Raw genomic sequence first — 18,018 nt, forward strand, 5'->3', positions numbered from 1 at the left:
TTTATAATCACCCCAAAAATGCAATACCCTGATTATGCTACATTGTTAAATGCAGCTTTCAACATTCATAGACTTGAAATCCTCAAAAACAGTGATCATCATAGCAAAACCAGTATTCAACTCCAATATCATTTTCAAAACCAAATGCCCCCTTAATCCCTGTACCCCCAAATTCACAGAATCACAGAAGCCTTCTCAGGGAAAGACTATTAGCATAACATTAACCCAGTATAAATTAGTATGTGATAACAGACCTTGTAACTTCCTCTTCATTCACTCAATTCTGTGTTTTCTGTGCAAGTGATTAGTAGTAACAATGCAACAGGAACCAGTAGACAGAATAAGTCAAATTAAAATTAAAAACCAGTCAACAAATAAGGAGTCACTATCAAGACAAGAGCTAATCGATAATAATATCCCTTCAAATGTAATAAATAAAAACGTGTAACCATACCTTCAAGTACTCCCACAGCAAGGAATCTCCCATAGAACAACTCTACCATGGGGTTCTTTGGCTTCTCTTCATCCCTAAAGCATGGTATAAAACATAAATGTGGTTATAATTTTTGTATCTGTATGTAACAGAGAAAACATTAAAAGAACAATATATGCCAAGTCAGTGACATTTATTTATGTGATTATCACTGCTGCTATTTACATCACCTCGGATAAGGCACTTAAACTTAGCCTTCCATTTTTTCACATGTCAACTGAGGATAATAATAGTAATTGAACTCAAAGGGCTGTTGTAGGGTTAAAATGGCACAACATTACAAGAAGACCTACCCATGGGGGAGGGGAAGGAAAAAAAAAAAAGAGGTTAGAGTGGGAGAGAGCCAAGCATAAGAGACTCTTAAAAACTGAGAACAAACTGAGGGTTGATGGGGGGTGGGAGGGAAGAGAGGGTGGGTGATGGGTATTGAGGAGGGCACCTTTTGGGATGAGCACTGGGTGTTGTATGGAATCCAATTTGACAATAAATTTCATATATTGAAAAATAAAAATAAAAAAATAAGTAAACGTTTTTTAAAAATTAAAAAAAAAAAATAAAAGTGGAGAAATCCTGAAAAAAAAAAAAAACAAAAACAAAAACAAGAAGACCTGACATAGTCTATGCTCAAGGAGTACTGATCTTCTCCTTATCATTGTTCATTCTGATCTCATACATTTATTCTATGCAATACATGCTTATTTGGACTTGTTGGGAACAAAGAAAAGCCACCCTTAATCAGAGGCAATTTCTGTAAATTTTTAATATGTAATCTCCCAAATTTAAAATAGAACAGTACACAACATTCAAAGATAACAGCCTGTCACAATGAAGGAGCAAAACACTGGGTTTGACCCAAAGTAGCTAAGGAGCTACTCCATCCTTCATGTTGCAGGCACAGTCATTTGTGAATTTTCCAAATTATTTCTCAGATACATTGTTTTTTTCTTTTTCTTTTTCCCTTGAAGCAAATAGAAGTTGACAATTTTTTTAACCTTTTCTTTTTGTTTTATTCTCTGTGGTCTGAAAACAGTTTATCTTGGCATTACTACATAAAAGTGTGTGGTATCCACAACTGTGTATAAAATTTATCTTCATAAATTTTGTGTTTAAACCAGTAAAACTGATTTGCTAAAATAAAAAAAAAAAAGGGTGGGGGATGGGTGAAGGACACTGTGTCTTTATAAATGTGCATCACCATTTACTCCTTAAAACAACTGGTGGGAAGGGCTTCACTTCATCCTCACAACAATCCTATGAGGTAGTATGGTAGATGTCAGTACTTTTCACAAAGATTTCTGGCCTCAGCGCCTGGTGGCTCAGTCGATTGAGCTGCTGACTTCAGTTCAGGTCATGATCTCACTATTTGTGAGTTCAAGCTCCATATCAAGCTCACTGCTGTCAGCTCAGAGCCAGCTACTGATCTTCTGTCCCCCTCTCTCTGCCCCTCCCTTGCTTGTGCGCTCTCTCTCTCTCAAAAAAAAAAAAAAAAAAAGATTTCTGACTCTCTAGTTTCAGGTACATGGTTAAGATATACTTTCCCACTCACATGTTATTTACATTAAAAAAAAATTAATGTTTATTTATTTTGAGAGAGAAAGAGAAGAGAGAGCACACAGAGAGAGAATCCCAAGCAGGTTCCTCACTGTCAGCTCAGAGTCCAATGGGGGCTCTCGATCTCAAGAGTTGTGAGATCACGACCTGAGCCATGAGAGTCAGATGCCTAACCAACTGAGCCACCCAGACACCCCCATTTAAAAAACTTTTAATTAAGGTAAGATACACATAACATAAAATTTACCATCTAACCATTTTTAAGTGTTTAGTCGGTAATGTTAAGTATATTCATATTGTTGTGCAACCAATCTCCAGGAGTCTTCTCATCTTGCAAAACTGAAACACAACACTCCCTGAACAACTCCACACTTTTCCCTCCCTCCCAGGCCCTGGCAACCACCATTCTTACTTTGTTCCTGAGTTTTACAACTCTTGACACGTCACATAAGTGGCATATGGTGTCTATCTTTTGTGACTGGCTTATTTCACTAAGCATCCATGTTGCAGCATGTGTCAGGATTTCCTTCTTTTTTAAGGATATTCCACTGTATGTATACCACATTTTATTTATCTATCCATTTATCTATTTATCTATTCATCATTCATCTATTATATTATCTATTCATTTGGGTAGTTTCCACCATTTGGCTATTGTGAATAATGCTGCTATGAACATGGGTGTACAATTATCTCTTTAAGACCCAGCAGTAGAATTGTTGGATCATATAATCTTTATGAGGCATAAGTGACAAAATCTAAAGCATGCAACGTGAAGATTTGATATACGTATACATTGTGAAGGTATTCCTTCCATCAAATAGTAATTCTATTTTTAATCTTTTGAGGAAGCACAATGATGTTTCCCAAGCAACTGCACCATTTCACATTCCCATTAACAGTGCACAAGGGTTCCAATTCTTTTCACATCCATGCCAACAGTTGTTATTTTCTGGGGGTTTTGATGGTAGCTATCCTAATGGGTGTAAAGCGTTCTCACTCACTTTGAACTCAAGTGGATGACATGACTTGCTCTGCCCAACAAAGCGTGAGCAGAAGTGATGTGTGGCAAAAACTTTGAGAGCCCATGTACTTTCACTGCTGTGGTGATCCCAGGAGAGGTAATGAGGCAAAGCCTCTGTCACCCCTGGGCTTGAGCAAAAGAATGGGCACAGCCCCTTGCTCACACCCAATGGACACATCTAACAATATAAGACTGTAAACTGTTGGGGTTGTTGTCACTGGACTATCTGGTAGTATAATTATCTGATAACAGGTAGTATAATTACCTCTATTGTACTAATAAAGCTATAAAGCAAGTTAAGTCACTTGCCCAAATTTACAAAATTAGTAAGTGCTCAAGCTGTGAAGTGGACTCAAATCCGACACCAAAATCAATGTATCCTCTCCCACTACATATATTTAGTCTTTGGGCATTTTAACTCTATAGGAAAAATTTACTTCATACCTTATGTATTTTACACTGTGAGAATAAAAAGGATTTAAGACTGATATGGGAAACAGGAATAATCCAAAGATTGTGTCTCTTGACATAAAAATCTATGAATCTTTAGATGTGAATATTAGCGGGAATCTCCTTCCCGTGGCCTCTTGTTTTTATGTAGGAAATCAACATTCCTGATTTTTCTCCTTATGGTCACACACGTACTCCATGAGCAATAACTTCCCAGGTTGGTGACTTGCCAGAAGAAACTGGATGTTGAGAAGCTCTACCAATTCTGAATGTACTTTCTAAATCTCTTTTCAAATCATCCTGCCTGAATTTTGTCCTACTCTCCACTAATCTGTGGTGAACACTGACCTTCCCTAAGGAGTCAGGAAGGAATCTTCTAAAAATTGTTTACCTTGTCCTTTCCAACCTCTCAGAGGTCCTATTCTTTGCCCTGCATTTACTTTTTTTAATTTTTTTTTTAACATTTATTCATTTTTGAGAGACAGAGTGTGAGTGGGGGAGGGGCAGAGAGAGAGGGAGACACAGAATCCCACGCAGGCTCCAGGCTCTGAGATGTCAGCACAGAGCCTAATGTGGGGCTCAAACTCACAAACCGCGAGATCATGACCTGAGATGAAGTTGGATACGTAGCCAACTGAGCTACCCAGGCGCCCCTCTTTGCCCTGCATTTAAACTTTATGAATCTCAGGGGCCCAGACGGTTATACCAACAGAAAAGTAAGGAACGCAAGTGAAGACCAATTAAAAAGACACAAGATTCCTATAATAAAAATGAGAGAGACCCACCACTTGCATGAAAGCAGTAGTAAAGATAGACTGACACAAATAACAAAGGCCAAAAGAAATCACTACAGAAAATTTGTATCAGGGACATCTTATCTTTGGGAATTAGGCTGGAACAGGAATTCAAAGGCCTAGGATAGCTAACAGAGTCACAGCTTCCCAATCTTTTTAACACCTTTGGTACATATATAATATATGCAGAGAACTCTGAGGTAAAAAGACATATTTTCTCATGGTCACAGAAATAGGATCAATATCTCCATATACCCATATCTGGCTAGCCATGCCACACCCACTGGGAAGCTCTGTTTCAATAGGGGGAGGCATTCAAAAATAGTTTTAGCTCCACAAACAGTTAAGAGCAGATAGAAAATTATGGGGAAATTAACATGGAGAACATATTTCAAATAAAAGTTAAGATTTCAGGTGAATTGGAATGGAAAAGTTCCAGCTTCTTTTAAAACAGTTGTAGAAAAAGGGGAAATAATCTGTTAGTTACTAGGTCAGAAAAGGTGACTAGAACGCAACGAAAATTAACATATAAATAAATAATAAACAAGATCTCCAAAATCAAGATAAAATGCCCCCCCCCCAGAAGGAATAAGGATTTAGGCACCCTTCTATGGAGACAGGTAAAAAGCAATTGGGGATGATATACTAAAGATAGGATAAACTAAATGACGTACTTTTAGAAAATCTGGATAGGTTTGAGAGGAGGAACTAGGGATTTCAGGGTAAAATTCAAAGAATTACTGACAGAACTTCAGAGACTCCGTTATCACAGACTGAGGATACAGATCCTATTCATACTCTCAGGAAACATGCCCAGTGAATTTTTGGTATTAGAACTCTAAGGAAAGATACAAGGGACATGAGCTGTACAAGACAGAAACCAGGGTGGACAACTCTCATGGATCAGGGTCTGCTAACTCTCATTATGAGGCACCTATCAAGACAATATCAAAGGAATAAATTAGAAAAAACAAATGTAAAGGCCAGAAAACAAACCCAAAGAATAGGAAAAAAAAGACACTCATCCAACAAACAGGGCTGGCTCTGCATGACATACAGGCTAAGAAGAAGGTTAAACTGTTAAAAATTCAGCCAAATCGTCCTAAAAGAAGAATAAAATACACAAGTATGTGAACTTTAGAGGCATATGCCACCCAGAAAAAAGATGCAGCAGAAAGAAATATACACAAGGTGTTGAACATTCAAAAGCTGAGGAAAGAGTGTAAGATGCTGGGACTCAGGTTTCAGATGCATCAACAGCAGATGCATTTCAGGAATCTGATGGGGAGATTTTTCCAGATGAAACTAACATGAAGAGAGAAACTAACATGAAGAGAAGAAAGAAACTAACCTAAGAGGCAGGTTTCAGAAGCCTAAGTAATTCCATACCAAATGGCCATGGGCACCACCACTGTGGCACAAAAGTAAGTCATGCAATATACCACTTGGAGCCTTAGGAACTGAAGCTCGTAAGGAAAATGCAACTAAAACTTTGGGTGGATAGGAAAGAGGAGAACCTGAGGACCAGAGCTGTCACCATCATAAACTTCTAAACATGCCAAGAAGGAAGGAGCTTTCAATTGCCCCATTCTGAGTAAAATTTACCAAAACTAGAATTTTTTTTCTTCAAATACTATATGGGCTTAGAACCATAATTGATCTCTTCAGAGATTTCTCCCACCTCTATTTATGTTCACAACACATTGCTGTCTGCAAGCAAGTGGCCCCTCTGCAAGCAGGCATCCTGGCAGAATTAAAACCAATGATTTCCTGCTTACGACATATCCTAAATTTCTGCTACTGCCTTTGGCAACGACTTGGGTCTGGATTGCACAAAGTTCCGAGAATATTATATAGTTGAACTGAGAGCTAAAGGGTTGAAGTTTAGCTTTTGTTTCAAAATTTCAAAGGTAAGAGACCATTCAGTGTTAAACATGTGTGTCGTAACAACCCTCTGAAAGCTAAAATTCAAGCATATGAAAGTGAACGTCTGAAGGACTGAAGGATCTATACACACCCGAGTGAGAGAGCCCAGGCTACAGCTGCAGAACTCCAGTGCTATTCAGGCACAGAAATAACATGTATGTAGCATTAGGGTGAACAAACTTAGGAACTCGCAAGTGACTTTTATTTTTTGTTAGACTCCAACCACAAAGGCAAAAATAAAATCAGATTTTTAAGTATAAAACTTCTGTGGACTTGACTTTACATTCAAAGACCAAGGGAATATAATATGGGAAATTATTTTTCTCCTGGGAAATGAAGGATGAAAGGGGAAAGTCTCTATTAAAGATTAGGGGCATTTCTTATTGGCTAACATTGTAGAAGTAGAAATTTTTTACTTTAATTTAGTTTCATTGCAGACCTGTACAATGACTTTTACTGAACAGTGAAGCTGGTTATAATTTAAAAATAAGAAAAAAAGAGAAGGGAGACAATTTTCTGCCCTGGAGTTCTGTCTTCTAGGTGTTAATTTATATACTTCATCTTGTAGGATCACATCAGAACATGTGCTGGCAAATCCTAAATGGTCCACCCATGTTTCATGAAGACACACAAAGGAACCAGTGGTTGGTATTAAGAGAGGGGCCTCACTGGAATGGGAGTAGGACTGTGCTGAAAGTGTGTAGATTTCTTAAACAACCAAAATCTTAATGGATCAACCTGATGGGCAGAAAATAAAAAGCTAGAGAATGTCGAAGAGGAACTTCATATCCTTGTCCTTGTGATTCCATGTAATAGGATTCCATTGGAAATAACACTCTTGGGATCTCTTCTCACCACTAACCCATTCCTCCTCATGAAAACAGACTGTCAAATCCAAAGAAAACAACTGGGCATGTGGGATCAGCCTCTCAGGGGTTGCTTTTTAGATATTTCTGGCTGGATTCTAATCTTACAATAGATATCTAGAACTACCCAGCATTTTGGCCAAAAATTTCAAACAACTTGACAATATTTTGGGTTCCTACATATTTATCTCAGCTTCCTATTTATCCATAAACACTGATACATAAAAGGAAAAAATGAGCATTATTTATCAATCTCCTAAAACCCCATCACTAAATGTTATGGTAACTTACGTCTCTTCTTCAGCTTTCATTTGGAAGGCATCTTCTAACCAATCTAATAATTTGTGTGTAAACTCACTCACATCTTGCTGTGGAAAGAAAACAAGGTCTTATTAAGCCTACTCATAAAAACACTAAATACTGCAACATAAAACTTACAGCCCGTCATATCAAATATAAAATTACTGACTTTTCCCAAAAGTATTACATGAAATGTTTCACATCAAATACAATAAATATTTATAATCTAACCAGAGAATAAAACTAAGATCTGAGAGTCAGCATTATAATGATAAATCACAGTAATTAGGTTATAATATGGGAAAAAATATACACATGTATTATACGTTAAATATAATATATGTATTATACACATACACACACATACATAAATTCTAATTTGCAAATGAGATTTTTAAAAACAATTATCACCCCAAAAAAGGGTTCTCTAATGAATGTTTATAAAATGAAGGACCCACATTAACAGATTCTTTATTATATAAAGAATTGTTACTGGCTTCTCTCTTAGAATGAAGATGTGATTTTTGACAATTCATTTTCTTAATTCAACTTTACACACAACTTTTTAAGCCATGTGCACTTTTACTAAGATATGTTACCTTGGACAGGTTTAGTCCAATCAGTCACCAACTCCCAGTATCAAGTCCACCATCTCATGAACTCTAAAATTCTCCGTTCAGAACTAGCACAAACCTCACCTGTTGCCATCCCTTCTTTCAGTCCTAGTTCCTCTAACATGGAAAAACAGGAATAGACAGTGGCAGTTTTACTCATGAACTACCATAATCCTTTCAATAATGTGAGGTGGAACATAGAAAATAGGTTCATCTAGAACCTAGGGAGAAAAAGTAAACCAATCCAACTAAGTCTGCTCTGCCAAAGACCGATGAATCAATGTAAGCAATCTGCCTTTATTTACCAAAAGAGCCCCAAGTATTAAACAAATTTACTATTACATATTTTTCCTGCTAGAAGTTTTCTGAAGAGCATCTGGGTCTATCCATTCACCTTTAGAATGCTGAAACTAGGATCTAAGAAGCTTAAATGAATTGTTCCAAAGCCATATAGTTAGAGATAACTAAACTCAGCCCAAAAATCCAGTTATAAACATCCATACGAACTGGAGTGAGTTAAATAGTGGCCCACCAATATGTATGTCCACCTGGAACCTCAGAATGAAATCTTATTTAGAATATGGGTGTTTGCAGATACAATTAAGGTAAATCTCTACATGAGATCATCCTTGATTAGGGTAGGCCCTAAATCCAATGGATAGGTATTCTTACAAGAAACAGAAAAGAAGCACACTCAAAGACACACAGGGGAAAAGGCCATGTAACAGAGACAGGAGCTATGCCACGAAAAGCCAAGGAATACCACAAGCCACCAGCAGATGGTTAGGGCAAGAAGAAGTCTCCCTTAGGGCCATGGGAGGGACCACAGCCCTGCCACCACCTCTACTTTAGACTTCTGGCCTCTGGAACTGTGAGAGAATAGTTTTCAGTTGCTTTGAAGTCAATGGTTTATGGTAATTTGTTACAGCTGCCCCACAAACTAACAGAACACCTTAAAAACAACTTTCCATAACTTTAAAATTCTGTAATTTACTTATCTTGCAAGGTTAAATCTAACAAGAAACACACATTTCCTACTTATCACAATACTATTCAGAATAAATCAATCCCTTTTTAAGCAGTTGATCTAAAATCAACATTTACAAAAGAATTCTGCCTGCTTTCATCAAGAGAAAAAAGATGAGGCCTTTCCCACAACATTTTAATTTTAAACTGTAACAATTATAGGTATAATTAAAATTGACAGTACTATATACCAAAGGGTATCCCACAAGACTCTTGCATATTCCAAAACATGATATATTTAAGAAGACTATCAAATAGAAGTATGAATTCACGTTCTAAAAAAGTAATGATGTTTACTTCACTCGTGGATTTATTCCACTCTGCCACTAATGTGTGTTTCAGATTCAAGCGTCTGCGAAAAGAGAATCAAACCTGTATCAACCTGAATATAACGTGCAACTACTCTAAAAGATCTCCAGAGAAAAAGAACTAACAACGAGAAAACTAGTTAGTCTACACTGCAGCCTAAAGCAATGGCATTCGCATCGTGGCAGTCAAGAGTCTGTAACAGCCTAACAACAGCTAGTTGTCTCCCTGTCCACTCTAACAAAACTAAAAAGTCTACAGTGTACATATAAGCCTCCCAATAAGTTTGTGCAGCCTCATTCTTAAATACGAAAAGATACCCAAAGATTAATATTCATAGTAACCAAGAAAAAGACATAGAAAAAGCAATTCCATAAGAAACATAAGTCAGGAAATAGAAGTGACTTTTTAAATTTAATTTTATGCCCAAAGCTATTAGAGAATATAATGAACATACTAAAGAAACAGTGCTACAAAAAAAAAAAAAAAAAGACACGTAGAACCAGGAGTACTCTAAAATGGGGGTTTGAGATCATTTTTAAGAATATTTGACTATGTTAAGTGTTATTATAACAGATAAGAGTAAGACATTAAACCTATACAGCACTGGAACTTTGTTAGAAATTTTTTTAAAAACCAAACCAACCAAAAATAAATAAGAGCAAATCCTAATGTGAGCACCTTTTTCATTGATGTATCTTTGCCATAAAAGTGTCTTTAAAACAAAACCCAGTCAGAGTGGCCAAAATGAACAAATCAGGAGACTATAGATGCTGGAGAGGATGTGGAAAAACGGGAACCCTCTTGCACTGTTGGTGGGAATGCAAATTGGTGCAGCCGCTCTGGAAAGCAGTGTGGAGGTTCCTCAGAAAATTAAAAATAGACCTACCCTATGACACAGCAATAGCACTGCTAGGAATTTATCCAAGGGATACAGGAGTACTGATGCATAGGGGCACCTGTACCCCAATGTTTATAGCGGCACTCTCAACAATAGCCAAATTATGGAAAGAGCTTAAATGTCCATCAACTGATGAATGGATAAAGAAATTGTGGTTTATATACACAATGGAATACTACGTGGCAATGAGAAAAAATGAAATATGGCCTTTTGTAGCAACGTGGATGGAACTGGAGAGTGTGATGCTAAGTGAAATAAGCCATACAGAGAAAGACAGATACCATATGTTTTCACTCTTATGTGTATCCTGAGAAACGTAACAGAAACCCATGGGGGAGGGGAAGGAAAAAAAAAAAAAAAAGAGGTTAGAGTGGGAGAGAGCCAAAGCATAAGAGACTCTTAAAAACTGAGAACAAACTGAGGGTTGATGGGGGGTGGGAGGGAGGGGAGGATGGGTGATGGGTATTGAGGAGGGCACCTTTTGGGATGAGCACTGGGTGTTGTATGGAAACCAATTTGACAATAAATTTCATGAAAAAAAAAACAAAAAAAACAAAAACAAAACAAAACAAAACAAACAAAAAACATGGGGAAGACAGTGGCAGAATTACACATCTTTTCAGAACCTTCTCCAAACACTGTCTCTACATATCCACATAACAGATACAGCCCAGTCTGCTGCAAGTGCGGTGGCTTTAGGAATCTCTCCTGAAACGTTTCATCTGCTTCACTGCCATCTCCTCCATCACTGCTTCTAGTACACTGCTATTTTCTTTGCTTTTCTTATTCTCCTTCTTTTTTAATTTCTGACTTCTCAAATTATATGTGAAACTCCCAATTATCTTTAAGAAATAGATTTTGAAAACCACAAAATAGCACTATACAAAGATTGAAAACCAGAAGCAGCAATAACGAAGTTAATGTAGTTCAGAAACCTTTTCTGAGTAATTAAAGAAACTATTCCCTGTCAACAAAAACAGACATATCAAAAGCATGTATACTATAGTAGCATTGGATTATCACACATTCGTGAAGATTTATATATACATATTTGTGAACACTCTTAATTTTACCCGTTTTCACTTATTAATTTCAATCATAATATAAATCACAGCTTCATTTAAGACTTTTCAAGATCACCGTTATTTTTTTAATGTAAAAGTAAACCTTCCAAATAAGCAATGTTTCAAATGACTACAACTTATTTTTAATAAAGATGAATAACAACATCGTCAATTGTCATGTATCTTTGAAAAAACTAATTAAGGAACAATCAGATTAAATAAAATACGATCGGTAATATATAAGTACAAAAAAAAAAAAACAAACTACCTGCTGAGAGTCATTTGATTTGAAAGCATCCTTAAGAATTTCAACTGCTCTTGATGGATCTACATATTTCCTTTTAGTACCAACAAGAAGTGCAAATAGATACCTCAGCTCACGCATAAAAGGCAAATTCCGATGCTCCTATTGGGGGGAAAATCTTAAGTGAAGATTAATCTTTATTGGTAAACAGATATTCATTTTAAAATGCAAAAACTTAACTAATATTGATTAGGGAGGAGTCCAGCACTCCTTACATCGTAATTAAAGAAGACTGTTGTGATCTAGGAGATTCAACAGAGTAGAGCACAAAAACAGCAGAGGACCTACGCTTAGCTCACAATTTTAGCACAAATGCTACATTTTTATAGCTAATCATGTTATTACCCAGCCAAGAATATCCTCCTCATTCAAGCCTATTTATTATAATTCTTTCCATTCAGCAAAGCCAGCTGCTGTGGACAGCAATAACAACAGCCGATATTCAATGAGTGCTAACTTCGTGCCAGGCACTATTTAAGTACTTTTCCTCAATAAGCCCATTTAAACAAAGATCCCTCCTCTTCCATGAAGCCTTCCCAGACCCCTTCAAGTCAATAATTCCTTCAAACTCCACATCTACTAAAATGAATGTCTTTCACTCAGCAATGAATCACCAACTGGGAGTGTCCTGTGATGATCCTAATAATCAGACAATATGAGTCTAATAAGTAATTAAGTAGTTCCTAATATTAGACTAATGTATCATGCTTCTAGTGTTCCTTTGAAATCTTAACTTTTGTGTCTCAATAGACTGTAAGCTTCTCAAAAACAAGAACTTCTAAATTTCTTCCACAACTTTCTACTACACAAAGCAGGTATTCAATTCTTTACATTTGGTTTAAACCCTCCAGAAAAAAACCAAAAACAACCCAATATTATCAATTATGAACAACTTACTTTAAAACAAGAAGGAAATGTTTTTAAAGAATGGAATTCACATATCTCAGTTAAATAAATATGGTAACAAATCAAACAAGCAGTTCTTATTATATACTTAGCTCTTGCAATAACAATTTCAACACGTAAAGGTTATCTATTCGATTGAAATATGAGAAAAATCTTCCAAGTGTATACAGTTGGTGTTCTCAACATTATAAACTGTAGGGATGTGTGTGTATATGTATAGTGCTGTCCAGAATGATATAATCAATGTAGAAATAGTTGTTCCTAGAATGCATTTTAAAAAGGAGTCCTAAGAAACAAGTGTAAAGGAATAAAACATTTGGCTCCAAATGCTTGGCATTTGATCCAAAAACAATACACCATTACAGCAATCACAAAGTGCATTGTCTGAATGAAAGTGCTAAGTTATAGAAAACATGTATTTTATATAAGTATAATAAAATCCATCATCGATGATAAAGGGTAAATGTAAAAGTTTTAAATGAAAGAAAACTAACCTATAATTTTTCTGTTGTACTTCCTACTCCCCCTCAAATGCCTTATATAGATAGGTTTTAAAAGTATAAATACAATTTTAATCCACAAAATAATTTCCAAAATACCCTTAATTTTCTGAGCTCAATTTCTTTCTTTTATGACCAAATCTAAGTTAGCACAGTTTTTTGAGACATTCCTTGCTAAGAACAAGGATGAAATAAATGGGCTTTTGAAAATTTAGTGTATTTCTGCTGAGAAGCACATTGGAAAAGTAAAATAATTTATTTAAACATTTTTGTTCTCAGCTCATTTCCATGGCTAGAAAATCTTTTTGCATTTCAAAAGGCAAAATTGTAAATGATGTTAAATGCAGCTACTACATTTGGCTAAATTATGAAAATATTACCACATGCAGAAACTATCCAAACTATTCTTAGTCTTTTAAAAAAAAGACTTCTCAAAGTATAACTGATGTACAATATACTGTACATTATAAAGTACATACTTTCCTGAGCTTCAGACATGTATACATCCATGAAAGCATCACCACAGACAAGACAATGTACCTATCCATCACTCCCACAAGTTTCTTCAAACTTTACTCCCTTTCCCTGATCATCCCAGGGCAACCATGGTCACTTTGTATTTTTTAGAAATTTACACAAATCAGATCATACTCTATGTACTCATTTTAGTCTGGTTTCTTACAACAGAAGTAATTATTTTGAGTTTCATCCCCAAGACTGTGTGTGTTAACAATCCATTCTGTCTTAACGCTCAGTAGTATTCTAATTGTCTGAATATCCCACACTTCTTTATCCAGTGACCTATTCCAGCTGTTGTGGCTTGTGTGGACATATGTTTTAATTTCTCTTGAGTAAAAACTTGGAGAGAGCTTAGGTTGTATGTAGATTTATTGTTTCAAGAAACAACCAAACTGCTTTTGCAGAAGCGTTATACATGTTATATTCCCACTGACAGCTTAATAAGAGTTCTAGATCCATTTTCTACATCATTTGGATATGGGTTATATTTTTAACTAGTTCTTCCAGTAGGTACAAAATGGCACCTCTAGTTTTAATTTCAATTTTCCTATGAAATAATGTCAAGCACCTTTTCATGTAGTTATTTGTCTGTAGATCCTCTTTGGTGAAGTGTCTGTCCAAATATTTTTCCCAGAACAGTAATAGCTTATCTTATTGACTTATGCAAGTTCTGTATATATTCTAGATACAATTCCTTTATCTGATACGTGTTTTGCTAAGTGTGCACTTTACAGTATACAGTATATTGTACATCAGTTACACCTTAATAAGTCTTTTTTAAAAAAAAGACTAAGAATAGTTTGAATAGTTTCTGCATGTGGTGATATTTTCATAATTTAGCCAAATGTAGTAGCTGCATTTAACATCATTTACAATTTCGCCTTTTGAAATTCAGAAAGATTTTCTAGCCACAGAAATTGGCTGAGAGCAATTTGCTCCCAGTTGTGGCTTAGCTTTTCATTTTGTATAAATTTTTCAGATAAGTTTTTAATTTTGATGAAGTCCAGTTAATCATTTTTTTTATGATTTGTGTCCTTGTTTTCTCCCACTTAAGAAATCTTTTCTTAACCTAAGACATTAAAATTTTCTCTAATGTTTTCATCAAGAATTTTTATAGTTTGTTTTCTTTTAGGTCTATAATCCATTATCAGTTTTTTTCATATATTTGAAAAAGATATGTTCTGTAAGGGCTGAGGGTTATCTTTTTGTCTATGATACCATTAGTTTAAAAGATTTTCCTTTGTCTACTGAATTGTTTTGTCAATTCTCATTAAAACCAACTCACTCTATATGTGTAGATCTATTTCTGGATTCTATTCTGTTCCATTGATCTGTATGACTAGACTATCTTTTCACCAAAAATAATGCATAAGAGTTGATTCTTCCAACATTGTCTTTCTTTTTAAAACTACTATGGCTATTCTAGTAGTCCGATTTTCTATACAAATGTAATATCAATTTGTCAATTCCTATGAAAAAGCCTGCTGGAATTATGATCGAGATTACACTGAATCTATAGATTAAACTGGGGATAATTGATATCATAACAATCAGTATTAAATCCTCTCATCCTTAAACATATCTATCTCTTTAATTTCTCTCAGCAAAATTTTGTGGTTTTCTACAAGTATCTTTTGCCCACTTTACCCCTAATAGTCCACATTTTATGCTACTGTATATATGTATTTTTTAATTTAAATTTCCCACTGTATTTACAAATACAACTGATTTTTTTTTAAGTTTATTTTGAGGGGCATCTGGGTGGCTCAGTTGATTAAGCGTCCAACTTCGGCTCAGGTCATGATTTCAGGGTTCATGAGTTCGAGCCCTATATCAGGCTCTGTGCTGACAGCTGGAAGCCTGCAGTTTGCTTCTGATTCTGTGTCTCCTTCCTATTCTGCCCCTCCCCTGCTCACACTCTGTCTCTCTCTCTCTCTCTCAAAAATAAACATTAAAAAAAAATTAAAGTTTCTTTTGAGAGAGAGAGAAAGAAGAAGAGGGGGAGGAGGAGAGAGAGGGTGACAGAATCCCAGAAGGCTCTGTGCTGTCAGTGCAGAGCCCGACACAGAACTCGAACTCATGAACCGTGAGATCATGACCTGAGCTGAAGTCAACAGCCCAACATTTAACTGACTGAGCCACCCAGGTGCCCCTAGAAATAAAATTGATTTTTGCATGTTTGCCTCATATCACGTAACCTTGCTGAGTTCATTCCTTGGTTCTACCATCTTTTATTTATTTTTGTACAGTACTTAGAATTTTCTACATAGACAACCAAGCATATACACAAAGACACCTTTATTTCTTCCCTTCTAATCTTCATGTTTATTTCCTTTTCCTGCTTTATAGCACTGGTTAAGAACTCCAGTCTACTGTTTAACAGAAGTGGTGAGGACAGATATCCTTGCTTCCTCCTGATTTTTGGGGAAAAGCACTCAGTCTTTCACCTAAGTATTATATTAGTCATAGGCTTTTCATAAATGATTTTTATCAAGATAAAAAAGCTTCTTCCAGTTTCTAGTTTCTGAGAGATTTTAGGTACATGAGCTTTTGTCAAATTCTTTATCTACTAAGGTGATTATATGGTTTTCTTCTTTAGTCTGTTACCATGGTGAATTAGACTGATTTTTGAACACTAAACCAACCTTGCAGTCTACATAAACTCCAGTTGCTGAGGTAGTATCCTTTATGGATGTTTCAAGAGTTATTTGCCAAATATCTGCTACAACATTTTGCTTTTATGTTCATGAAGAATATTGGTCATTAGTTTCCTTTTCTTGAAATATCTTTTTCTAAGGGTGCTTGGATGGCTCAGTCGGTTGAGCAGCGCACCTGGATTTCAGCTCAGGTCACCATCTTGCAGTTCCTAGGATGGAGCCCTGTGTCAGGCTCGGTGTTGACAGCACACAGCCTGCTTGGGATTCTCTCTATCCCTCTTCCTCTGACCCAGCCCTGCTCACACATGCTCTCTCTTTCAAAATAAATAAACAAACTTAAAAAGGTATTTAAAAATTAAAAAAAAATAAAAGAAATATCTTTTTCTATTTGGCTTCACAGTAATGCTGGGCGCATGGAATGAACTGGGAAGTTTTACCTCATTCTCAATTTTCTGAAAAAACATGTAGAGAACTGGTATTATTCTTTCCTTACATGTTTGGTATAATTCACCAGTAAGCTACTTCATTGTTGAATTTTTTGGTGATTAGGTTAACTAAAAATTCTATTTCTTTATGTAATATAGGGATACTCAGGTTATCTATTTTTCCATCAGTGAGCTTCAGTAGTTTGTGGCTTTCAAGATATTTGTCTATTTATAATATTCCACTATTCTATTTTATTTTCTAGATAATTTATAGTGATGTCCCTCTCTCTCATTGTTTATACTGGTAATTTGTTTCTTCTTTTTTTTTTTTTGCTCAGACTACCTAGAAATTCATTTTACTGATCTTAAGAAGCAGCTTTTGGTTCCATTAATTTTCTCTACTATTTCAATTTCATTTCTATTTCAATAATCTAGCTGTTATCTTTATTATTTCCTTTCTTCTATTTTCAAATATTAATGTGCTTTTTTTTCTAATTTCTTGATGTGCAAGCCAATGTCATAAATTTGAAACTATTCTTAATTTCTAATGTGTTTAGTTCATGTTTTTTCCACTAACATCTGCCTTAGCTATATCCTTCTAATTTTGGTATGTTGTGTTTTAATTTAAAATATTCTGAAATTTCCCCTCTGATTTTCTCTTTGTCCCTTGGGTTATTTAAAGGTGTATTACTTAATTTTCCATAATCAGAGAGATTTTCTAATGTCTTTCTGTTGTCAAATTCCATCTTTATTCCACCGCAGTCAGAAAATATACTTTGCATGCTTTGAATCCTTTGAAATGTACTGAAACCTGTAAATCCAATCTTATTACTTTATTCATAACTAAAGACAGAAATTCCAGAATGACTCTGTCATTTGAAAATTCAAATTCCTTCAGGTGTTTGCCAAACGGAATTCAATTAAACATATTCCCTGCTCATATGCATCTTATCTATGAGTAGTGGAAAATGAGAAAATATTGTTTATTTGGAAATATTCACCCTTAAACAAGACTTTAAATAATATACCTTATGAGTAATAAGCTTTTAGCTATTTGTATGAAGATTACCACTATTATGAACTATTTATCTCTGTTTTCTCAACATTTGAACATGTTTTGTCATCAGTTTATGACTGTTTAAGCCAAAAGACATTATGAATGGGAGTGGGGAGGGGTAAGATGTTTACGGTGAGAATCCATCTTTAGACTTCTAGTACCTCACAATTCTCCTAGACATTAAAATTACAAACAGTACCTTGGGGTGTGTGGGTGACTCAGTCAGTACACCTGGTGTTTTTCATCACCTCAGCTGAATGTAGCACCAATCAGTGGCTGATAACTACCTATTAGTCCCACATATCTGCTTCAGAGATGTCAGTTATAGTATGTAT

The 18,018-nt window shown here is 35.5% G+C and overlaps 1 protein-coding gene across 7 annotated transcripts in view; it reads right to left on the reverse strand.

Annotated features, from left to right (window-relative positions):
• The window catches only part of USP25 (ubiquitin specific peptidase 25), a 149,249-nt gene that overhangs the window by 63,816 nt on the left and 67,415 nt on the right, over positions 1 to 18,018 (reverse strand). For 6 of the 7 annotated variants that reach the window (XM_042956096.1, XM_042956093.1, XM_042956094.1 and 3 more), the window contains 3 exons: positions 11,584 to 11,721; positions 7,396 to 7,472; positions 455 to 528 (listed from right to left, as the gene is read on the reverse strand). In XM_042956096.1, coding sequence (XP_042812030.1) covers positions 455 to 528; positions 7,396 to 7,472; positions 11,584 to 11,721 — 289 coding nt within the window. The remainder of the gene's footprint in view (positions 1 to 454; positions 529 to 7,395; positions 7,473 to 11,583; positions 11,722 to 18,018) is intronic. The other variant, XM_042956095.1, reaches the window with a different exon arrangement.

This window comes from Panthera leo, chromosome C2, assembly GCF_018350215.1.
Source record: "Panthera leo isolate Ple1 chromosome C2, P.leo_Ple1_pat1.1, whole genome shotgun sequence".
Classification (NCBI taxonomy): Eukaryota; Metazoa; Chordata; class Mammalia; order Carnivora; family Felidae; genus Panthera; species Panthera leo.